At 45.8% G+C, this 24,640-nt stretch overlaps 1 protein-coding gene, 1 long non-coding RNA gene and 1 other non-coding gene across 6 annotated transcripts in view; 2 read left to right on the top strand and 1 right to left on the bottom strand.

Annotated features, from left to right (window-relative positions):
* Positions 1–559: 559 nt before the first annotated feature.
* LOC114679585 (uncharacterized) overlaps positions 560–24,640 on the bottom strand; it is a 54,809-nt gene continuing 30,728 nt past the window's right edge. For 2 of the 4 annotated variants that reach the window (XM_077941290.1, XM_077941289.1), the window contains 4 exons: positions 15,039–15,176; positions 13,085–13,173; positions 10,816–11,009; positions 7,882–8,511 (listed from right to left, as the gene is read on the bottom strand). In XM_077941290.1, the coding sequence (XP_077797416.1) occupies positions 8,280–8,511; positions 10,816–11,009; positions 13,085–13,173; positions 15,039–15,176 (653 nt within the window). In that variant the 3' untranslated portion in view covers positions 7,882–8,279. Of the gene's footprint in view, positions 1,133–2,162; positions 3,376–4,925; positions 6,577–7,881; positions 8,512–10,815; positions 11,010–13,084; positions 13,292–15,038; positions 15,177–24,640 lie in introns of those variants that run through there. The other 2 variants (XR_013396388.1, XR_013396389.1) reach the window with 2 other exon arrangements.
* Positions 8,976–9,082, top strand: LOC114679740 (U6 spliceosomal RNA). Its single transcript, XR_003731853.1, has one exon. It is a non-coding gene; the product is annotated as a U6 spliceosomal RNA (small nuclear RNA).
* Positions 18,838–24,640, top strand: part of LOC144330333 (uncharacterized) — a 32,061-nt gene continuing 26,258 nt past the window's right edge. Inside the window, exon 1 of the long non-coding RNA XR_013396399.1 lies at positions 18,838–18,918. This is a non-coding gene — a long non-coding RNA (uncharacterized LOC144330333). The remainder of the gene's footprint in view (positions 18,919–24,640) is intronic.

The raw sequence follows: 24,640 nt of genomic DNA, 5'->3' as shown, positions 1-24,640 counted from the left end.
GGTATGTGAGAATGCTGGGGAACCTGCTTAGGGGACTAGACAGTAATGAAGACCGATTATGTGGGAGAGAGGGTAAAACCCAGGATTAGCAAGGAAGAGCTCAATAATAGCCAAGAGCTTCTGCAAGCTTCGGGAGGGTGATTTGGTTCAAAGAAACCTTAAAAGGTAGAAAGGCATGAGCGAGGGGAGGACCCTCTGAATGGGGAAGAGGGAAGACCGTGCTGAAATTAACCAGGGGAAGACCGTGCTGAAATTAACCAGGCAGCAAAGCAGGGGAGAAGCCCAAGGGGTGCATCTGTAGCTGTTGCTGGTCCCTGAGGACCTGCTGTGTGCTGCCACACTGGACTTCCCTGTATCCCCAGAACCTAGTGTGGTTCCTGCGTATAGTTGACACTCATTAATTATTTGTTGAATGAATGGATGGGTGGAGAAATAACAAGTAAAGTGTCATTGAGGCTGCTGCGAAAAATAGTGTTGCAGTTCCTCAGACAATTAAACATGGAATTACTAGATGATCTCCTAGGTACATACCCCAAATAATTGACACAGGGACTTGAACTGGTATTTGTACAGCCATGTTCCTAGAAGCACTATTCACAATAGGCAAAAGGTGGAAGAAACTCAAGTTTCCAACTATGGATGAATGGATAAGCAGATTAGAATATTTTCAGCCTTAAAAAGGAAGAACATTGACACATGCTACAACATGGATGAACCTTGAAAACATTATGTTAAAGTGAAATAAGTCAGTCACAAAAGAACAAATATTATATGATTCCACTTACACGAAGTAACTAGAGCAGTAAAATTCATAGACACAGAAAGTAGATTAGAAGTAACTGGGGGAAGGAGGTAGGAAGGAACAGGGAATTGTTGGTTAATAGATTTAGAACTTCAATTGGGGAAGATGGAAAAGTTCTGAAAATAGAAAGTGGTGATGGTTGCACACAGTGTAAATGTCCTTAATGCCTTTGAACTGTACATTTAAGATGGGTAAGTGATACTTTATTGGAGGTGGGGGGGCGGAGTCTTGCTCTGTCACCTAGGCTGGAGTGCAGTGGTGCAGTCTTAGCTCACTGCAACTGCCGCCTCCTGGGTTCAAGTGATTCTCCTGCCTCAGCCTCCCAAGTAGCTGGGATTACAGGTGCCCGCAACGATGCCGGCTAATTTTTGTATTTTTAGTAGAGACGGCATTTCACCATGTTGGCCAGGCTGGTCTTGAACTCACGACCTCGTGACCTGCCTGCCTCGGCCTCCCAAAGTGCTGGGATTACAGGTGTGAGCCACTGCGCCTGGCCACATTTTATGTTATATAAATTTATCACAAAAAAGAGGTAAAATTATCTCTCGAATATAGCAAAAAAAAAAAAAAAAAAAAAAAAAATTGACCATGCAGAACATGCTAAAACCTTTCTTAAGACCCACATAAACTTTCATTCATGTAATCCTCACAATGATCTTATGACTCAAGTGCTATCATTTTCGCAGTGAGCGCCAGGCCTTGTGCAAGGTGTATTACACAGATGGCTTCTTATGGGGAAAACCCTTCACAGTGGGTTACTATGTTCATTTTGTGGATGTGAAGTAGAGCCTTCTAGGTAGACAGAGACATACAAGCCAATGAGGTGCCCGAGTAGGCTGAAATTCAGGCTTGGCTGAACCCAGAAGCTACATGGTTTCTGTACACTATGCTATTTCTTCCAGCACCAAGTCAGCCAAGATTAGAACAGAGGCATAGAGAGGTCAGCAGTGTTCATGTAGGATGCATGTATTAAGCACTGACTGTGTACTCAGCTCTTTACTTGTCACTAAGAAGATCAGAGAAGTAGAAAACGCTATTCTTGCCCTCATAGGCTTGTCTAAGGTACATGGGGCTCTGCAGCAGGTATTGGTATAAAACTATCTTTGGTTGCATCACATTGGCTCCAGGGCTGTAGGATCCAAAGGGAGAGAGTTAGGGTGGAAGAGAATCTGGAAGATCTCTGGAGTCAGGGCTTCCTAGGAAGGAGTCATTGAGTCCATTCTATGTTCTAGGTGACAGAAAAATCTAGTTGTGTAAATAGGAATAATACTAACACAAACTCACAATTCCCTATCTGTAAGCCTGAAACCCAAAGATCCCAGGGACAAAAAGGTTTTTTTTTTTACTTTTGCTGTTGTTGTTTGTTTCTTGTTTTTGTCAATCTGGTGCCAACTCTCATTTGGCAGCAAAATCTGATCTGAACTGGAGAGGCTATTTGCAGTCCGAAGTCCCTCCAAGTGAAAGTTGACATGGTCACTGCAGCATCATGAATGTGTCTGATTGTGAGGCCCTGCCTTGGCACCCACTGGGGGACATACACTAAAGACAGCCTAGGCACCATATTACCTCCTAAAATAAGGAAAAATGCCGGCTTCTGGCCCCAGGGATTTTGGATGAAGGATTGTTAACTTATATTCATCGCATGATAGACTATGTGAAGCAGGCATTTTACTAAGTGCTTTACTCCCATTACCTCATTTAGTCCTTACAATAACCCTATGAGGTAGGTCCTGTTATTATCATTCTTGTTTTACAGGTGAGAAAACTGAGACCAGAGTAGGAAAATAACTTGCCGAACGAAGGCTACAAACTTGTAAGTGATGGGGCCTGAACTTAAGGTCTTTCTGTTTGGGCAATAGCATTTCAGTGATATCCTTGGTTGGAATAGTTTTAGAATCAAGGTAAAGATGGAAGTCAGACCATGAAGGCCCCAGGAGGAAGGAGCCAGAGGGGAAATGGGACCTGAGGGGTGGGTTCCCCATCTGGCTGTTGACAGGGAGGGGAGGGCAGATGAAGGTCAGAGGCGACATCTCAGATCAGGTGGGCCTGGCTGGGCAGCCAGGGTGGGGGCTACAGAGGGGTTGGGCCTCTCAGGAGAGCTGGGGTTCCCGGTGATAGAGGCTGCAATTTGGACATCACAGAGCCCCAGAGAGCCTGAGTCCCCAACCCTGGCCTTTAACTTGTCACCTTCTCTCAGACGTAAATGGCCACCCTCAGGCCTACAGCCATTCCCCTTTTTGTTGAAAGAGGAAGCAGTCAGAAGGCACCCTTCACCCACTCTATGTGGTCTGAAGAAGAGGAACCTGGATCTGATTTGGATTTTTTGAAGAAATCTTGCTTTGATGTGGTCTCATCCAACTTCTTCATTTGCTGGTCTGAGTGGGACGATGGGTGCTGTACCTCTGTGGGGACCAACCAAGGGGATTCTCTCAGCCAGGGATCTCCCCCATGAGGGAGGAGTTTCCCAGCCCTGGTACCTGTGACTCCTTGGGTACCTCCAATGATCTCCAGGCTATTGGAGCCTTCTCAAGACAAAATTTAAATATTGAAATAAATATTCTATGGAAATAAACCTGTGGGAAAAAAGAAGCATATGCCAATCAGATTTTTTTGTTTTTGTTTTTGTTTTTTGGAGAGGGGAGGATAAAAGAGAGTTATAACCCTTTAAAAAGATATCAGTATTCTAAAAGCATAGGCAATCAGGCCGTGAGTGGGGGAAGCCCTGGATTTTAGTTTTGACTCCCTTATCCCTTCACTGTATGACTCTGGGCATGAATAGATTTTGTAAATTATAAAGCATGACAGCAAGAGGATCAATGCTGCATGATCATCACCCTAGAGCAGAAAATCCTACCATGTTACCTGTTTTGATCTGCTTTCCTGAATGAGCAGGGATCTGACATACATTATCAGGGCTACTCATATCCATACTTCCCCTCTCTATGCCTCAATTTCCATAGTAGTCAGGCTAAGCCAGGCCATGCTGCAGTGACAAATAAGCCCCCAGTTTTCAGTGGCTTCACAGAATGAAGCTTTGTATTTCCTGCTCTGATGAGGATGGGCAGATCCTCCTCCATCTTGTAAGTGTGCCATCTAGGGTACAAGGACTGTCTGGTCACAGTGGCAGGGGATAAGAGGGATGGAGGAGGCACACCCTGTCTTCAGTGTTTGGGCCTGGAGATGACATGTGTCATTGGCTATAATTAATCACCTAACTGCAAGGAAGGCTGGAAAATTCAGGGAAGCACATGGATATTCAGTGGGCACAAATGGACTCTGCAACAGTTTCCACATCTCTCAAATGCGAGGGTTGGACTAGAGGACCTTGGAACAGGCACCCCCCAGCTCTGGCCTTCTAAGATTGTCTGAGCCAGAGACCCAGAAATTGATGACTCACAGCAGTGACAGTGCCCTGCTTCCACAGGAAAAGCTGTACCCCTCACCACAAATATCAATTTTACTTTCTTCATTCTTTCCCAGACCATCTCTGAGCTATTTGTTCTGTACTGCCCCTTCATCAACTCCCAACTCCCAGATACTTCCAAGGTAAAATGGCCTCCAGCGACCCTAGACCAGTGTAAATGTTTGCTCTCTGAAAGAGATGGGTCTTGCCTTGAAGGGACACTAATGAAGAGCTGAAAGCTGGTAGGCTGAGACCACCTAGAACCACTTGGCCCTGGAATCCCCCTTCCCTTCTACCATCTCTAGAGGAACTCAGGAATAATTCTAATGACTGCCTCCATTTGCTTTCTCCTGTTTCCCTCTTGATGTGTATACTTCCTAATCCTTTCCCAGTTTGGTGAGATCCACATTGATCACTGGAAATATATCTGTCGAGATGATTAATGATGCATATTTGAGGCCAGGCGTGGTGGCTCATGCCTGTAATCCCAGCACTTTGGGAGGCTGAGGTGGGCAAATCACCTGAGGTCAGGAGTTTGAGACCAGTCTGACCAACATGGAGAAACCCCTTCTCTAAGAAAAATACAAAATTAGCTGGGCGTGGTCGTGCATGCCTGTAATCCCAGCTACTTGGGAGGCTGGGGCAGGAGAATCACTTGAACATGGGAGGCGGAGGTTGCTATGAGCCAAGATCACGCCGTTGCGCTCCAGCCTGGGCAACAAGCATGAAACTCAGAAAAAAACAAAACAAACAAACGAACAAAAAAATCTGCACATTTGAAAGGCAATGACTGAATTGTTGGATCAGGAATATGTTATATAGTATTTCTTAATATCAGCATGGGCATTTGACAAGGTCTCATGTGATCACAGGAGGAGGGATTGAAGGTGCTCAGCTAACCTGTGTGATGGCATCATGTCACACACTGCTGGTCTGACATCCTGAATGCTCCAGTTGTGATAATAGGGGTTCTGCCTTTTTCAGGAGACCGAGTATCCACTTTGAGGCTTCATTCTGTTAGACAATCCTTATCGTGGTAGTCTGGCCTATACCCCAGCCTCTCTGCAGGAATGTCAGAGGCCTCTCAGCACTGCTTATTCTTGATGACTTATCACCATTGAGTAGCCTGTCAGGTAGTGCCTACGCCCTGACTCAAAGGGACTCCCAAGTCATTCTGCATCTGGGTGTAGGCTTCCAGTGCTGCTGTGGCTGTTACAGAATTGTTAGACATTCCTCCCATCCAGCAGTGGGACCTATGCTCCTCCTCTTGAATCAGGACAGTCTTGTGACTGCTTTGATCAGTAGGGTATGGAGAAAGAAATGTTTTTTGACTTCTGAAGCCTGGCCATAAAAGACCCCACAGCTTCTGTCTGGTTCTCCTGGAATACTCACTCTTGTGACCCAGCTGCCATGCTTTGAGAAACTCAAGCCATGTGGAGAGGACACATGTCATTCGACACGTGACAGTCCCCGCTCAGCTCAGTCTTTGAGTCCTTCCAATGTAGGTACCAGACATGGAATGAAGAAGCCTCTAGATAATTCCAGCCCCTAACCACTCAGTTCATTCTCTCACCCCTGTTGTCTACTTTTCCCAGCAGAAGCCCTGAACATGAACCAACGAAGAGGCATCCCAGCTGTGCTCTGTCCAGATTCTTGACTCAGGAATCAGTGAGCAGAAGAAAATGGTTGGCATTTTTCATCAGCATGTCTGAAGTCATTTGTTCCATAGTAATCAATAACTAGAAAACCATCTAATCCTTCCGCCATTAGCATGAAGATGGGTGGATCGATGTCGACCTCTAGAAGAGAAGTCTCTAGTAGTGGGCTGCAGGCTCATTCCTATCCAACCTCTTTAATGACAATTTATAGGGAGCAACAACCACACCAAGAAAGACAACAGGATTATTGGGAAAGTGTGGGTGTCATAAATTGAGATAAATAGGCAGGACACTGGGGGATGGATAGGAATCCTGAAAGATCTCAACCAGTTCAGAGGAATGTAATCCTTGCACTTAGCCTTTGAAATTCACATGGAAATGTGCTAGGTGAAGTAGGGGTTAGCTGGGGAAAGGAAGGGGTTGATCCCCAGGCAAGAGGACACAAGGTGGGTGAGACAGAGCTTGGAGGCACTGAAGGTAGGGCACAGAGGGATTATCCAGAGGCACTGAAGGTAGGGCACAAGGATGACTTGAGATGGGCTGGTCAGTGGACAGGAACCTGTCAAACAGGGTCTCAAGGGCCAGGCTAGGAAAGCTGGTAAAAGGTGCTGGGACCCTGGGTCCTTTTACCCTGCGTCCTAGCCCTCCAGAGCTCAGGAGCCGAATGGATCTGGCTGTTTAACACCTTGGTTCACCAATTCTTTTGGAAGATCCTAAAATGAGATAGAAGTAGTTAAGCCAAGACAGCTTTGAAACATACAACTGGAATACCAGGAATACCAGGACCAGAGTGGCTGAGTTTCCCAGAAGTTCATTCTGTTCAGGTTCCAACAGGGCCTCCTCCACCATCCAGTCCACCTACAGTGCTGGGCATGCAGCATGCCAGGCGGCCCCACAGAAACACCTTGCACTGGGGTCCTCCTGACTGCTGTGAACAGTGACCCCAGCAGTGCTCATGGTTAATATTGTTGTAGCTCCCCATAACAAGACTACTGGGGTGGGAAGATCCCAGATGGATGTGACTTCCTGGGGCTACCATGTCTGAGCCTGGTGGGATATGAGCACTGTGGAAACCTCTTTTTATGCGGGGTCTGGCCTGGGGTGCAGGATCTGCGAAGCGAGAGGACCCTGCCGGCACCCGGCCTCTGAGTGGCTCAGTGGGAGGAGGGGCGTCCTGGGTGCTGGGGGTGCCTGGTGCAGGCCCCCACTTGGCCTTCTCAGTCCCTCTCAGAGTTTGCCAGGAAGTGACACCATAGTAGACTCAATCCTTCTTCAGGCCTCAATCCCGGGGCTTCAGAAATAGCTAGAAATTGGCTGGGTAAGCAGGCGGTGGCTTATATGGAAAAAGAGGCCCCTTGGCAGCTGCCCCCTGTGTTTGTGGGGCTGTGTCCTGCCTCCGTCCCTAATAAGTATGATCTGCATTAGCACTTTCACCTCTTACAGTCTCAGTTTCCTTGTCTACAAAATGAGAATAGTGCCTATTTCAAGAGATGACTGTGAGGATTGGATGAAGGTGATTCTATTAAAAGGGTGTCTGGCATAAGTGGTTGCTGAGTGGCCACAGTCATTTCTCTCCTACCTGTCCTGTGGACTCCACCACCTGAGCGTTCATGACAGGCATGCGCCCTCCCCTCTGTGCAGGGGAGCTATGCACAGAGCCTTAAAGAACCTCCCAGGGTGGCAGTCACAGGTGAGGGAGGGCATCAGGCGCCAGTGGAGCTGGAAGGCTCAGCCTCGGTGTGGTCATCTCCCTCCTAAATTTCAAGGGACAGAAAAGGTCCTCCTGCTCTTTGCTTGGTGTCTCCCAAATCACCTTTCCTTCCTGACACTGGAAAACCAAATCCACAAGCACAGGTGACAGCTGCAGAGGGCCCCTCTTTCCATGTAAGCCACTGCCGGCTTAGCCAGCCAATTGCTAGCTATTTCTGCAGCCCTGGATGGAGGCCTGGAGGAGGATGAAGTCTGGCTATGGGATTACCTCTTGACCCTAAACCCATGCTCACAATCACCACACAGGCTGCCTTTCAAAAGTTTATTTTCAGGGGAGTCACAGAACAGCAGGTGGAGACCCCTAGGAAGAGGAAGCAGCTGGGGTGGGCTCCAGAGGGGTGTGGGTCAGGGAATAACCTCAGAGGAGAATGAGCTGCAGAGTGGTGGCCTGGCAGAGGCACCCCTGTACCCCTCACCTTCCCTCCTCCCCCACTCTTGTTCCCTGCATCATGAACACCATTCCACCGGCTCTCAGGGCCCACCCGGCTGACCACATGCTCGCCACTTGGCTTCCAGGCTGGTCAGGGCTGGAGGAGGGTAGGAACCCTGAGACACTTGGTCCTGGGAGGTTGGGGGCTGGGGCATGGGAAGGGACAGAGCCAGGCTGTGACAGAGGACGGAGGGCTTGAGTGACTGAGGGAACAGGTTAGGTGGGGCAGCCCTGAGGACTGTCCCCCTGAGGAGAGGGGTTCTGCGCAGCAACCTCGCTGTCCAGTGCCCAGCAGTGAGGGAGGCGTGGCCTGAAGCTTGGATTCTGGCTTTGGAGGGCTTGTCGGGCTTGCTTGCTGAGGCCCAGGGCCTCTCTGGGAATGAAGGAATGCCTCCTGCTCTGGAACACTGAGGCCTGACAATTTTCCCTCTCAGCAACATTTACTTCTCTGTAAAACAGATTGTTATAAGCTCCTCGGGAAGTTTGTTGGATTTGGTGCCTGAGTTCACAATCTCCTGGGGTGGACAGAGGGTTTGGTAGAAGAATTAGGTGTGAAGATGGATGGGAGAGCAATGTGGAAGCTGGCTGGGAAGAGCCTGAGGTATTCCGGTCAGGGTTCTCTGTCTCTCTGTCTGTGTGTGTGTGTGTGTGTGTGTGTGTGCACGCGCGCGCGTGTGTGTGTGTGTCTGTCTGTCTCTGTGTGTGTGTGTGTGTGTGTGTGTGTGTGTGTGTCGCTCTCTGTTGGGGTGGGAGAGATCTCTAGCTCTTAGGATCATTGCCTGTCATGGCCTAACCCTATTCCCTACTCTATTTTTGCTAACATAATTACTGTTTCCTTTGTATGATTTTTTTTTTTTTTTTTTTTTACTTCAGTCCAATTCCAGGCCTCCTTGTTTAAAACAAAACAAAACAGTGCTCTCTTTGGCAGCACATGTACTAAAATTGGAACAATACAGAGAAGATTAGCATGGCCCCTGAGCAAAGAAGACACACAAATTTGTGAAGCATTACATATTTTTTAAAATAAAAAAGTAAAAAAACAAAACAAAGCTTTCAAACTTAACATTTCTGTGACGTTTTCCTGAATCAGTGTAAACAGCCATGGCATTGGGTGCTGCCTGATGGTGAAGCTCTTCAGGCCTTGGAGACTGTTCTGCAGGTGTCTCTGGGACATTCTTTTTTTTTTTTTTTTTTTGAGTTGGAGTCTCACTGTGTTGCCCAGGATGAAGTGCAATGGTGTAATCTCAGCTCACTGGAACCTCTGCCTCCTGGGTTCAAGTAATTCTCCTGCTTTAGCCTCCAGGGTAGCTGAGAATACAGGCATGCGCCACCACGCCTGGCTAAGTTTTGTATTTTTAGTAGAGACAGGATTTCACCATGTTGGCCAGGTTGATCTCGAACTCCTGATCTCAAGTGATCTGCCTGCCTTGGCCTCCCAAAGTGCTGGGATTACAGGCATGAGCCACCATACCTGGCCATCTCTGGGACATCCTTGAGTATCCCACATCTGTCTGCTACTGTTTGGGCCTGTCATTCTTTGGTCAGTAGATATGGCAATGTGTCATCCAATAACTGATCCCTTACCAACTTTTTGGTTTTTTTCTGAAATGGAGTTTTGCTCCATCACCCAGGCTGTAGTGCAGTGGTATGATCACAGAACACTGCATCCTCAACCTCCTAGGCTTAGCCACCCGAGTAGCTGGGACTAGAAGCACACACCACCACATCTGGGGACAAAAAACATTATTTTTATAGATGTGGGATCTCACTATGTTGCCCAGGCTAACTTTGAACTACCGGGCTCAAGCAGTCCTCTTGTTTCAGGCTCCTGAGGTGTTGGGATTATAGGCATGAGCTACCAAGCCCGGCCCCTTACCAACTTTAAGTTCTTCAGTTATCTGTTGGTTTTTCCCTTTGCAGATAAGAAATCTTAATTCCCATAATTAATTTTATAACCCAATCAACACAACTTCTTTTGAAATCACTGCATCCATCTCTCCTAAGTTTTCAGAGTCTCCATTTTATAACAAGTGGCTAAGCCCTGAGTACATAGAGACTGATGAAAAGATTGCATGGTTTATCTCTGCCTCTCTGCTTAGATTCCTGTTTAATAATCATTAAATCTCTCACGTGTCACTTCTATTTGCAGTTTATGGAGCACCACCATGTCCCTTATCTCAGGCCATCAGCCCTTCTTGGTGATCTTATTATTTCCACTGATTCAGGTTAAGCTTGGCTTTATTTAGATCATCTTTATTATACCTGTGGGTAGGTTTTGTAAGCAGGCCCTAGCACAGGTTCAGTTGTGGGTTTCCTTTTAAAAGGTCAGTGTGAAACAGGAAATGTGACTAAGAAAATCTTCTTCCTCCATGAAGCCTCACTTCGTTAACTGGAAGAAAAGCTCCTATCCCGTCTCCCCCCAAACTTACTCATGGCCCAGACACATTTCAAAACAGCACATATTTCCCAAAACACTGACATGTGCATTCTAAGGCTCGTGTGTGCGGTGAGTAGCTCTTTGTCAGGTTCGCTCTGTGAAGGGGCCCTGTCGTCACACCAGTCACTGTTCTTCAGAGAGCTGAGGATGTGCAGGGGCCTGAGGGACCTGGAAACCTCGTGGCTGGGCAATGAGGAGGGTGGAACTCATGGTTGGAACAGTTGGCCATTCTCACGCAGATGGGGGCAGAGCCAGGACGGGAATCCAGGTCTCCCGACTCCCTGGCCACATTAACCCAAGTAAACCCATATCTACCTCTTTAGCTTCTGGAGGCCCCTGCATCTTTCTCCTTGTGGGACACAAGCCAGGTACAGTTGCAGGGCGGACATGTGGTTTCCAAACAGGATGCTGGGGAAATTAATCTGGGATTCCTGACTGGGGTTCTTCAGGAGGCAGTGGTGGCTCCCCTGTAGATCATGTGGTTTGCGACCTTGTTTCAGTTTTCTTATCTATAAAGTAGAAAAATAATAGTACTTATGATGAGGTAAAGATAAATGAATACACATAAAACACTTAGAGCAGTCTTGGTGTGTGATCACCCCATAAGCATTAGTGATTATTATTCTGGTGGGTTGGTTAGCTTTCCTCCGTTCTATTCAGTTCAATGAGGGTTTGGCACCAACCATGGGCTTTGCCAGGACTGTGAAAATGGCCACATTGAGGCTCCACCTTAACCCTGGCCAGTCTCCCAACAGCCAGCCATTTGTCTTAAGAAGAGCTGAAGGAGATAATCGAATGGTGCAATGCAAAGTCAACACTGATGGGACTGAGGGGCATCTTTTCGGATAAGACGTGCAGTGGGGAGCCCTCCTCTGAGTTGGCCTGTTTCCGGTCTCGTGCGCTGCTCACTCCTCACAGACTCTGAGTGAGTGGTGCGGTGGGCCCAGAGTCAATTCTGGCTTGGCAATGGATACTGTTACTGAGGGCGTGGGTTGAGACGCAGGAGCTTGGGGCTCCAGATGCTTGGAGTAAATGAAAAAAGGGAGTGTGGGATGATGTGAGTGGGAGCTGTGGATGGGTTCAAGGGTGCTGAGTCCTGGCTTGACTCACCCTTTCAGCTTCTGCTCTAACTCTCAGTGCCTTTGTCTGCATGCTGGGAAATCCCTGGGTGCCGGGTTAAACCCTAACCCTAAAAGGCACGTAGACACTTCTCCTGAGCTTCGAGTTGCTTCATTCTGCCCAGCAGCTTCCTGAAAATGTAGTCTTGCCACACCAGAGGAAGGATAGACCCGTAGCTGTGGGGGACCCTGTGTCAGCAGGAGTGAGCTGGGGCTGCAACAGCACATGTGAGCAACTTAACAGGGCTGATGGTTTTTCAACAAATTTTTAAAAATTAGAAAAATATTTAAAATTTTTGTGGGGACATAGTAGGTGAGTATAGTTATGAGGCACGGGAGGTATTTTGATACATGCATACATTGTGTAGTAATTGCACCAGGGTAAATGGGGCGTCTGTCACTTAAAGCTTTTATCCTTTGTGTTACAAACAATCCAGTTATACTCTTTTTGTTATTTTTAAATGTATTTTTAAATTCAGTTATTATTGACTATAGTCATCTTGTTGTGCTATCAAATACCGGATCTTATTCATTCTTTTTGCTCTTGTTGCCCAGGCTGGAGTGCAGTGGCTCAATCTTGGCTCACTGCAACCTCCGCCTCCCAGGTTCAGGAGATTCTCCTGCCTCAGCCTCCCGAGTAGCTGGAATTACAGGTGCACACCACCCTGTCTGGCTAATTTTTTTTGTATTTTTAGTAGAGATGGGGTTTCACCATGTTGGCCAGGCTGGTCTCGAACTCCTGACCTCAGGTGATCCACCTACCTCGGCCTCCCAAAATGCTGGGATTACAGGCGTGAGCCACTGTGCCTGGCCAAGATCTTATTCATTCTTTCTAACAATTTTTTTTGTAGCTATTAACAAGGCTGAAGTTTTAATACAGCTTACTTTTATTGCACACGCCGTGCATTATGCACCAGTCTGTGTTCTTCCAATGCTACCAGGAACCTCTTGCCTTTGTATCAGTTCATAGTTGTCCTCTTCTCCAACTGCCTGTGTATCTGGGTCAGGGGTCCTCTTTTATCGAGTGGAGCAGATGTGCCCAGGTACAGAGAAATGCTTTGTGCTATTGTCTGCCAGGCAGGAGCATTTTCTTCTCTCAAACATTCTTGGTAAATAGGTGAGCAGTCTTTACCTGAATGCACTGGGTGTCACATGCCCCAGCCCTAACTTGAATGTATGGGCTTGCTGCAAGTGGGTGATTCCTTAGACCTTTGCTCTGTCCCTAGACGGGATCACAATAGTCCTTACATTCTTAATGGGTCCCTATCTGGAATCCATTTGATCTTAAAATAAAATGGCAGTGGAACAAATTTTTCATTAATTTCTAGCTAATTTGCAATGAAATTAGATTTCTGAGTATAAGGAATATTTTTTAGGGAATAAACTTATAAGCGGGGTTGCTAGGTGTTTCCCATTGATTAGCCTAGTGTTTAAAAGTATAATGTCTTGATTTTCTGGTTACTTACTTTTTTGAGTTCCCTCACTTTTCTTCCAGAGTTCATTATGCAGGTCTGGAAAACAACAACAACAACAACAGCAGCAGCAGCCACCACCACTAGCAGCAGCAGCAGCAGCAAGAGAAAAGCAGGGGTTAGTTTGGGGGGTTGAAATGGGAAAAAGTAGACATTTCCAGCTCCCAACATCTTATTTCCCAAGTATCTTCGGAGCCCTAGAAAATGGCTTGGAGCTGCCTTTGCAGTTTTGAAGCTGCACTTGGGTTCCCATCAGCCCCTGGGCCTCTGATTGCAGCCTGGGGAGCACCTCTGCACTCCCAGCCTCCTGGGCATGGGTTAGGGTGAAGATGTTGTGCAGTGAGGGGTGGGAGCCTCACACCCTAATAGAGCCAAGCCGGCCACACTGCCTGTCTTTCCCAATTAGTTCCCCAAAGGGAACAAAGCCTTATTTCTTCCCTCCCTTAGTTCCCAGGCACTGGTTGGGGAAAAACAATCCTTGGCAGCTCAGGGGTTAAAAATAAAACACAGCAAGGGGGAAAACAAGCCGGGCAGCTGCAGCGGCTCCTCAGAGCCCACTCCAGGCTAAACAGAGGCCCCAGCAACTCCTTGGAGACTTGAACCCTGGGCGATGGAATTTTCCCTTGCATGAAGGCTATTGTCCTCTGGAAAGGGCCAGGGCCAGAGGAGGGCCTGGGGAGCACTGATCTCCCGAGCCCACAGCCAGGGAGCTCCTGAGAGCCCAAGGGCTCGGTCCCACCCAGCTGGGTTTGGGTGAAAAGGCAACAGGGGTGCAGCCCACCCCTCCCCCTTTGGGAAAAAGGGAGGGCTTGGACTTCCAAAGGCCTGGGTACCAGTTGTTGCCCCACTCCTCAGTCCAACCAGCTAGTCACGGATGGAATAAAAGGCTTGGTTCCCTTGGCAACTGAGGGGACTACAGTTTTTCACAGAGTACAAGATGGGTTGGGGAGGAAGGGAGGTGAAAGTGAGGGATGGGGGAGGTTTGCAGGAGGAGGGAGGAAGGGGGGAGGGGCAGCCTGTTTACCAGTGATGTTTGAGTTTGAGTCTCAAGGGAACCTTTTGTAGGTTCTGGCCTGGGAAATGCACAGGATCCCCTGAGTGTGGGAGGTGCTCTTAACTGCTTCTCAGTTTTGAGTCACCATTGGAAGTCTCTGGTCCATGGTGGAAATGTGATTGTTGTAGGCTTCATGCTAACCTCATGGACAGCTCAGGAGAGTTAAGCAGAGTCTACCTTTATAGGTGACTAGGCCTGGCCCTGTTTTATAACTGGAGACCCCTGGAAGTGTTGATAGATGCTTGAGCCCATAGAGAGCTATTTGTGAAGCAGAGATTAGAATAGCAGGCGCCTGTCTCCTGGGTCTGATCTCAATGGACTAGACAAGGCTATTTTTAATATCAAGCAAAAGAGTTGCTGAAATGTAGACAAAGTGCAGAACCTGGGCTGATTTTGTCTCAAGCACAAGACTTTGTGAGAGGAGCTTAAAAATCTATCCATGTACTGAACAGATACATTTAGCTTCAGTGAAAGCAAGTGATAAGGGACGGGAGACTTTGTCCCAAAACTTTGGGATGAGAGGTCCCCACATGTTGTCACTAGCATGGAGGTGTACGAGAGACTTGGTATAATCCTCTCTGAGGCTTTAGATGGTCAGGGCTGCCCACCTGGCGTTGATAGAAGCACCTTTTATTGCTGCCATTAAAAGTGTGGCATTTGCCAAATGAAAAGAAAGGAAGCAGAGTGAATCTGTTGATATGGTGGTTTAAGAAGAGAGAATAGTGTAAACCAACACACTGTTCGAGAGTCTGAAAACGATTTTTTTAAAAAATGGAAAACAGAACCCCAGACCCCTATCTGGTATAGCAGGGAGTTCTTGGAGATGATGAGAATGGGGTTCATGGCTGCTTTGGTGGAAGGGCTTGCTTGGTTCTTCTGCTTTTGCCAGGGTACCTGGGAGTGGGACGGGGGTGTTGGGGGAGAGGTCACTGTGTTTTCCTGAGGGGGTGACGAGGGTCATCACCGTGAAGTACTTCCTCATGCACACCAGGGTCAGTTCCTTCAAAGCCTGGCTCCGATGGTGGGTCTCATCTGAAAGACACAATTTGAGGAAACCTAGAGGGCAACTCCTAAGATGAGGAAACACCTGGATGGCAGGTCTCTGATAAGGAAACAATCCTGAGACACAACTGCAGCTGCTTTGCAGGCATGACTTATGGCCAATCAGATGACCATCTGCTTTAATCATCATAACCAAATAGAAATAATAAAAAGATCAAGGAATCACTTATCACCTAATTAATTTACTTACTGACTGGTGGGTTGGCAGAGAAACAAGTCTGGGCAATGTAGAATAACAAGCTACTTAGAAAATACGCAGAGAGGCCAGGCGCAGTGGCTCACGCCTGTAATCCTAGCACTTTGGGAGGCTGAGGAGGGCAGATCACGAGGTCAGGAGTTCGAGATCAGCCTGACCAACATGGTGGAACCCTGTCTCTACTAAAAATACAAAAAAAAAAAAAAAAAAAATTAGCCGGGCGTGGTGGTGCGCACCTATAATCCCAGCTACTCAGGAGGCTGAGGCAGGAGAATCACTTGAACCTGGGAGGTGGAGGTTGCAGTGAGCCGAGATCACGCCACTGCACTGCAGCATGGGTGACAGAGTGAAATTCCATCTCAAAAAAAAAAAAAAAAAAGAAAAGAAAAAAAAGAAAACAGAAAATACGCAGACAATGGCAACCCAGGGAAGAGAAACTCACGTGAGCTCACCTCTGCGCTCTCGAGTGCATATACATTCATGTAAGTTTCAAGACAATTCAGTGAGGTTGGTGTGATTATTATTCTCATTCTGTAGATGAAAAAAGCTGAGGCTTGGGTGGGTTAACTAACTTGAGCAAGATCACAGGGTTGGAGGTGGTGAGCACTGGGTTTTGAATGCTATCAGATTATCCTCAATCTATACAGCAGCCTATAGTCAGAAAAGGATTTTCAGATCTGAAATTTCACTTGACTCTCAAAACCACTTATGGCAGGAGGTGATTCCCATTGACAGCCACAGAAGCTGAAGGTCATGGAGTTTAAGTGACATGTTCCAATCACAAGACTCTATGTGGCAAAGCTATGACTGCTCTGGGACTTTTCACACGATGGCCTGTTTCCTGATCTCAAATTCCATTCTCAAATATCCAGGAACATTTTTTTGATTTGTTTGTTTGTTAGTTGGTTGAGATAGGGTCTCACTCTGTTGCCCAGGCTGCAGTCCATTGGCACAATCACCGCTCCCTGTAGCCTCTCAACCTCCTAGGCTTCAGCAATTTCCAGCCTCAGCCTCCACAGGCTAGCTAGGACCACAGATACGCCTTTTAAAATTTTGGGTATAGACAGGGTCTTGCTACATTACCCAGGCTGGTCTTGACCTCATCCAGGAAGACTTTGATGTCTGCCATTCACTCATACATATATTTATTCAGCCATTCAACTAATATTTGCCAAGCACCTGTCATGAACAGGGCATCAAGGGAAATGGAAAACACGCTAGATTTTTAAGAAGGCCCTGTGAATAAAAAGAGTCTTATAATCTTTTTTTTTTTTTGAGACGGAGTCTCGCTCTGTCGCCCGGGCTGGAGTGCAGTGGCCGGATGAGTCTTATAATCTTACCGTCTGTGTCTGCCCTCACAGTTATCAGTGGAAATTTTCCAAAATCAATGTGCTAACCAATGTGTTTTCTTTCATAAACCGACACACTTACAATTGAGGAACTAAAATGTTAAGAACTATTGAATCACGAACATTCTCTGAACACCTTACACCTTAAAATGGAGGTAGTAATTCAGTAAGGTTTGGATGGACTCACGATGACACCTCAGTGGGACACCTCCAGTTCCTGGAGACAGAGGAAAAAGAGTTTTGGCCAAGGCTGCCTTTGGCTGTCCACATTTGCTCAGACGCTCAACCTAACTAGCATTCCTGTCTCCCCCCACCGTCCCTGCAGACTCTATTGTGAAGGGGCCCCTCCCATGGTCAAGCTTCCTCCCATATCTGATTTTATGGTCCAGCTACTTCCTGGACAGGGCCAAACACTTAACAGATGCCTAGACTTGTATGGGTCCACGTCAGTGCGTATGCTGGTCATATTTCCTACACACCCATCCATGCAGAATCACACATTAAACATGATTTCTCACACAGAACTTCCAGGGGGAAAACCTCATCCCCAAAGAGACAGAAGTTGCCAGAATATGTACAGGGAGGCGAAAAGCACTTAAAAACAGGGGAGCCTGGTCATTTGCCCTGGAAGAGCATGCAGTGTTGGGAGAGCTGATGAACAAAATTTCCATCCCTCTCCATTCATCATTCATCAGTAAGTCATGCAGGTCAAGGTGTAGAGGGAAGGGGAAGAGGGCAGAGAGAGGAGAAAAGGGAAAAGAAGTTGTTGTTGTTGTTGTTGTTTCTTTTAGAGATGGGGTCTCACTATATTACCCAACCTGGCCTCAAATTCCTGAGCTCAAGTGATACTCCCACTTCAGTCTCCAAAATAACTGGGACTACACGTGTGAGCTACCACACCCAGAGAGCTATGGAGTTTCCATTATAAGGAAAATGAAGATGACAAAGGAATGCTGGGGACAGGCTTTTGAAGGGAAGAGATCAACTCAGGCTGAAGTGCAATGGCACAATCACACTTTAAATGAGTACATTTTAAAATTTGTGAATTATATCTCAATAAAGAGATTTTAAAAATAGATACCACAAACCTCACACATTTAAAACATACAGGATATGGCATACAAAAAATAGATGGGACATACTTAAACTAAAAAAAAAATTACTTATTATTCATCTGAAATTAAAAGTTAACCAGATGTCCTATATTTTATCTGGCACTCCTACTTCCCCAGCCCTCAACACCCAAAGCTCTTTGAATTTGTTTTCATTTTCTGTCCATATGAAGTACCTCTTGGGGCAAAGAGCTTCAAGGTTTATTATCCTCTTTGTGAAGCAGTGCCATGCTTTGTCTTCACTTCTCCTAAGTGTCCCCTTCCCACATATTTCAGAAAACGGCGTATTTCTACTGGGCTCGTTTTGTCCTTAATGCTATGGAGGTCCATGCTCAGCATCGGGCTTCCCAAACAGAAATATGCTGGACACATCAGACAATTTTTTCTTGGCCAACTCATCCCTCCATCCCTTCTTTATGGTTGCCTTTTTTCAGGTCTCTTGTTAGGAACTCATGAGTGAGTAACATCCAACAGACCACCAATCCAGATGTGATGGCCCAAGGGGATTCAATATCGGTCGGGGGAAAACTCCCTGAGGGTTTTCCAGGTCCTGTCCTAAGAACCAAGTGCTTAAGAAGCACATTCACAATGGAGGAAAGCCACACCATAGCATAAATTCATTTGCTATATGGAGTCTAAATTTTGCCTTTTTCCATTTCATGTGATGTGGGGTGTGTGTGTGTGTGTGTGTACGTGTTGTGGTTTTTGTTTTTTGCCTGTTTGTTTTTGTTAGCCTGATAACAATCCAGTAGAACAACTGAGAGGATGGTGGAGCGAAGGCAGGTAACATGGTTTGGCTCTGTGTCCCCACCCAAATCTCGTCCTGATATAATTCCCACATGTTGTGGGAAGGGACCCAGGGGGAGATAATCTGAATCATGGTGGTGGTTTCCCCCACACTGTCCTCAAGGTAGTGAATAAGTCTCACGAGATCTGATGGTTTTATCAAAAGTTTCCACCTTTGCATCTTCCTCATTTTTCTCTTGCCACCGTCATATAAGAAGTGCCTTTCGCCTCCCACCATGGTTCTGAGGCCTCTCCAGCTGTATGGAAGTGTAAGTCCAATTAAGCTGCTTTTTATTCCGAGTTTTGCGTGTGTCTTTATCAGCTGCGTGAAAATGGACTAATACAGCAGGTGAGAAGGATCGCAGTGTGGTCTTCTGGATGCTTTTAGTGCAAGAGAATGAATACACTTTGAAGATGGTGGTTGTGTTAGGAGGGCGGAATTATGACTTTTATTCTCTCTTTTCTGTTTTCCAAACTTCATATCATATAGTTCTCTAAAGATAAATAATTTGAAAGAGTGCTTACATTTTCATTTAAAAAAATATAAGGCCTCACAGTTAAAACTGACTACTAAAAGAAAATATTGCATTGTAAAATAATCAAAGTCTGTAAATGCTTTATAAATTTTATATACTATTTTCTGAGTAACTTTCCCATGGTTCCCTGGTTCCATGCTACATGGTAGCATTGCTGGAACCGGAAGTCAGGTATGCCAGTCTCAAAACCCAGGCCCTTCCCATTATATCACAGCAGACATGTACCAGCTGGATCTCGTGAAAGTGTGATCTGTTCAAGAGTCACATGGATTTCAGCAGTTTATTACCAAATTATTTATGCTTGGATATCTAGCATTGCCTATCTACACAATAATTATTTTCATAATATTTGATTCTTGTGCACAAAATCCCTGCAGTCTATGAATGAATCGGCAAGGAACAGTCAATTACATAATAATAGCTACTGTTTCCTGGATGCCATGGGCCAGGTACCAGAATTAAATTTGAACTTCATTTACCTAATTTAATCCTTGCAATAATTCTGAGGAAGATTTCAGCCCCATTTTATAGATGAGGAAATGGAGATTCAGCGATATTAAGATCACACAGTTAGTAAGTTTACAGGCTGAGATTCAGAAAATCCTAATTAGATACAACTCGTTTTATCATATGCTAATATTTAAAACATTCAACCATACCAGTTGAGAGTAGTAACCTTCCTTCTTTAAGCAGGGGGTAAACAGTTCTCACTTTTTGTGTGTGTTTGTTTTGAGACAAGGTCATGGTCACAAGCTCTGTGCCCAGGCTGGAGTGCAGTGGTGCCATCACAGCCCACTGCAATCTCCGCCCCCTGGGCTCAAGTGTTCCTCTCACCTCAGTCTCCTGAGTAGCTGGGACCACAGGTACACGCCATCTGCGCCTGGCTATTTTCTGTATTTTGTTTTGTTTTGTTGTGTTTTTAGAGACAGAGTTTCTCCATGGTGTCCAGCTTGGTCCTGAACTCTTGGCCTCAAGTGATCTGCCTGCCTCGGCCTCCCAAAGTGCTGGGATTATAGGCATGAGCCACTGCGCCTGGCCTTTCACCTTTCTAAGAAACTTAAAAGGAGAAAATGTGGCCGGGCCTGGTGGCTCAAGTCTGTAATCCCAGCACTTTGGGAGGCTGAGGTGGGCTGATCTCCTGAGGTCAGGAGTTCAAGACCAGCCTGACCAACATGGAGAAACCCTGTCTCTACTAAAAATACAAAATTAGCCAGGAGCAGTGGCGCATGCCTGTAATCCCAGCTACTTGGGAGGCTGAGGCAGGAGAATTGCTTGAACCTGGGAGGTGGAGGTTGCAGTGAGCCGAGATCGTGCCATTGCACTCTAGCCTGGGCGACAAGAGTGAAACTCCATCTCAAAAAAAAAAAAAAAAAAAAAAAAAGAAAAGAAAATGAGAGGGAATACTTGAGTCATCCTTAGAGTTGACCTAACCCTTTAGATGCCTACAATTAAACTGGGAAGCAAATTTCTGAAGGAGCCACAACTTCCAAATCTTCCTCATGCACCTGTTAAACCACCCTTCTCTCAGTGTCCTTGAGGGTTTGTATTGTGAAGGCTGCGGAGGAAATCTGCTTCTTTATTTCTTCCCCTGCCTTGGGAGGATCATTTTCCATATTAAACAGAGCATCATACATTCCTGAGAATGCCTCTCCCACAGACTTGTTTTGACAACCAGGAGGGAGGATGGGAGGAGACTTGTAGAATGGGCTGCACAATAACCCAAGAAGATCAAGGAAAGCCCTTTCCAAAACAAAGGTTGATCATTTATAGTTCCCTCTCAATCTGGGCTTCTCAGAGAGTGCATTAATCAAAGGGGAAACACCTGGCTCTCTAATGCCCTTCTTGCTTGTCAGAGGCGTGCTCCAAGGCTTTCATCACACTGATGGTGACCTTCTAAGTCCGTGTTTCTGGTCAAAGGTTTGTGTATGTGTTTCACTGACTGGGTTGAGCATTTATCAACCATTATTGGTATTTCATAACCATTCCCCTGGGTGTTGTAATTAGAACTCTTTTGCATTCTCAAGTTTTGATATATGATTTTTAAAAACAGAAGACTTTGGTTTTAAAATCATGCAATTCCCTCCTTTGTGGGTTTGCACAGAAACGTAAGAAGAAATTGGAGAGAAGGGTTTCTTCTGGGACTTTTACTCACAATGCCTTCTTTCCAGAAAGCTCCATTTAGCATTATTTTGGCAATTGGTTTTAGCATAAGTTACAGATTCTCCTTCAAAGAATTAAAAACTGTTTACATCTTTGGGGTAGGCATTACTCCCTGTTTTGTAAGCAAGGAAAAATTATTGCCTAAAATCTTAGTGATTTTGCCTCCCTACCAGAAGTAGTGCTTTTATCATTATGTAGCAAGAATATCTGTACAGATCTGTTTGGCAAAGATTTTATTCAAAGGTCTGGGTGCTGATTAACACTGCCTGGCCCAATGAACAATGGGTGTAACCTGGGCTTGATAAACCAAATAAGACCTTTGTCTTGTTTTGCTGGCTGCTCAGAAGCACCTCTACCATAAAATCATTGTGCCTCCAGGGAGAGACCTTGTTTCTTTTTTTCACCCCTGATAGATAGCTGAATACAAGTCGGGCTATTGATAGAAAAGGCTTCAAGGATGTGCGTGTGCTTGGGAGGGTTTTATGTGTGTCTATACATGCGTGTGCACCTGCTCACAAGTAGACTACTTCCCACTGGGGTCTGGGCTGTGGGGAGTGGGATGGTGAAGCAGCTAGTTCACTGGCATGGCAGGTAGGGCTTGAACATGAATTGTACACATACGAGTATCCAGGTACTCGTCCTCACTGCCCTGGTTGGGCCACTTTGCCCAGATGGATAAGACCAGGACTAAGGAAGCTCTAGCAGTTTTCTGAACATAATACTGTACTATACTTATGGGTGCCTAGAAAATACTTAAGAGTTTGTGACTGGATTAGCAAGAACCCACCCATCTCCTGGGAAAACTCCTTGGGCTCACTCCAGATTGGGGTCAACAGTGTCACTTTTATTTCCTAAAAATACCCAAGCTTGTTAAAAACTAAAAAAAAAAAAAAACCTCTTATCTGTTAGCGTACGACTTGCATCCCTCATCCACTGAACTTGCAAAGGTGTCACAGAAGCTTCATCTGTAGCTTCGGGCAATCTCCGAGAATGGGTATGCTGCTCCAGTCCCTGCTGTGGATCTGGTTTTCAAGACGAGGGAAAGAAGCATTAGGAAGACCACACACCAGTGACTTGATGCCTGTCCTTGGCCAGGTTTTAGAATGGATTATTATATATTTGGAGGAAGTGAGAATGCTTGGTCTGGGGACAAAAGACTCAGAGGGGATGAGGCTTACAGCCTTAAAATACGGCTCTCACAGAGGAGAGGAAATAGACTGATTCAAATTGTGCCTGAAGGGTGAAGTTTCCAGAAGGACTATTTTGGTTCAACATAAGAATGACTGTCTAACAACCACCCAACAATGGGTGGAAAACTTCCTTAGAGGTGCTGAGAAAGGGCCCAGGCTTAGGACCGTTCAAGCAGAGGACAGCAGGGATGTTGTAATAAGAATTCCAGCAGTGGGCTCGAGGTTCAACTGATGACCTCCAAGGTTCCTTCCAGCTCTAAGATTGGATGATTCTATATCTGTAATTTTCCATTTCCCTATTAAGAAGAAATTTTCCACATTGAAAATTGTTTTAGTGTTTGATAAAAGCTGTGGGATGATTTTTGCTTTTGTTGACTTTAACAGGGAGCTTACTCCTTTGCCCCAATGGCTTAACAAGACATAAACACATCAGTGATATTTATTGGATGGGAGAGAGAGGCATTTATTGTTGGGTGGGAAAGTCCTGCTTGCTTACATGGGGACTGGCATGGGGGGGTTGGGAACTCCAAATCTTGCCTCACGTTGTTTCTGAAATTCCTCTGCCCAAAGGACCTGGGCATTTTACCCCAGTTCTGCCTAGTGGGTGCAGCAGAGGTGTCTGGAGGCTGACCGACATTTCACCAATCACCTTGGTAGTTCTCATAGATCCTCCCAACCCCTACAATTCCGTGTCCACGGCACAGAGCCCTGTATAATATGATGACCCTAAGGAACCTTCTGAAACGCTTACCTCACACATGATCTCTCCCAACTTGAGGACAGAATGCACTTTCTTTAACGATAACTGACCCTTTTTCAAATGCTCCTTCCGTTAAGCTATCATAAAGAATATAAACGTTCTATTAAAAAAATAAAGAGAAAGTGTGTCTGGTGGCTCACGCCTGTAATCCCAGCACTTTGAGAGGCCAAGGTGGGCGGATCACTTGAGGCCAGAAGTTTGAGACCAGTCTGGATAACATGGTGAAACCTCGTCTCTACAAAAAATACAAAAATTAGCCAGGCTTAGTGGCATGCACCTCTAGTCCCAGCTACTCAGGAGGCTGAGGCAGGAGAATCTCTTGAACCTGGGAGGCGGAGGTTGCAGTGAGCCGAGATCTGCACTCTAGCCTTGGTTACAGAGAGTGACTCTGTCTCAAAAACCAAACAAACAAAAAGAGAAACATGAATTTAAACATCCCTTATATACTAGACTATAACTTCACCTGACTTTACATTTAAATGGAAATTTCTTGTGTTTAGTATAGTCAATTCTTTGCCTTGAAGATTGACTGATAAATTTTTTTTTTTTACACTTACTTTACTCCATCTCTTTCTTTATTGGATTAAGGATATGTTGCAAGGAGAATTCTAGGAGTTGAAAGTAAAATACTGTTAATTCAAAAATGAATAAATATGTTTATAGCAATGGATTTCTTACTAGTGTTCGATTAGTAGAGTGTGATCAAGGATCTGGGATAAAAGACCTCACCCTTGATGGGGCCCCCTGGAGCACCTCAATCCTTAGTTCTTCCAGCAACCGCCAGGGAGAGTTGAGTATTACTTGTCAGATCCTTTCAGCTAAGTTTCAGACTGAAGGCAATGAAGAAAGGTACTCAACATGATTCGTTGCTAGAGAAACACAAATTAAAACCATAGTGCGATACTGTTATACACCAAAACTAAAACTTACCTGAAAAACTTTAAAAACTTAGGCTGAGCATGGTAGCTCATACCTGTAATCCCAGCACTTTGGGAGGCTGAGGTGGGAGGATCTTTTGAGGATAGAAGTTCGAGACTAGCCTGGGCAAGATAGTGAGACCCCATTTCTAAAAAATTTAAAAAAATTAGCCAGGCATGGTGGTGCATGCCTGTAGTCCCAGCTACGTGGGAGACTGAGATGGTAGGATCACTTGAGCCCAGGGAGGTTGAGGCTATAGTGAGCCATGTTCATGCCACTGCACTCCAGCCTGGGTGACAGAATGAGATTGTGTCTCACTTAAAAAACAAAAACAGAAAGACTGATTTATTCAAGTGCCAAAGAAGATATAGAACAACTTGAAATGCTCATACATTACTGATGGGCGTGTAAATTGGTACAACCACTC

This window comes from Macaca mulatta, chromosome 7, assembly GCF_049350105.2.
Source record: "Macaca mulatta isolate MMU2019108-1 chromosome 7, T2T-MMU8v2.0, whole genome shotgun sequence".
In the NCBI taxonomy this organism is placed as follows: domain Eukaryota; kingdom Metazoa; phylum Chordata; class Mammalia; order Primates; family Cercopithecidae; genus Macaca; species Macaca mulatta.
The sequence above is the reverse complement of the archived record's forward strand: the minus strand, read 5'-3'. Positions and strand labels throughout refer to the sequence as shown.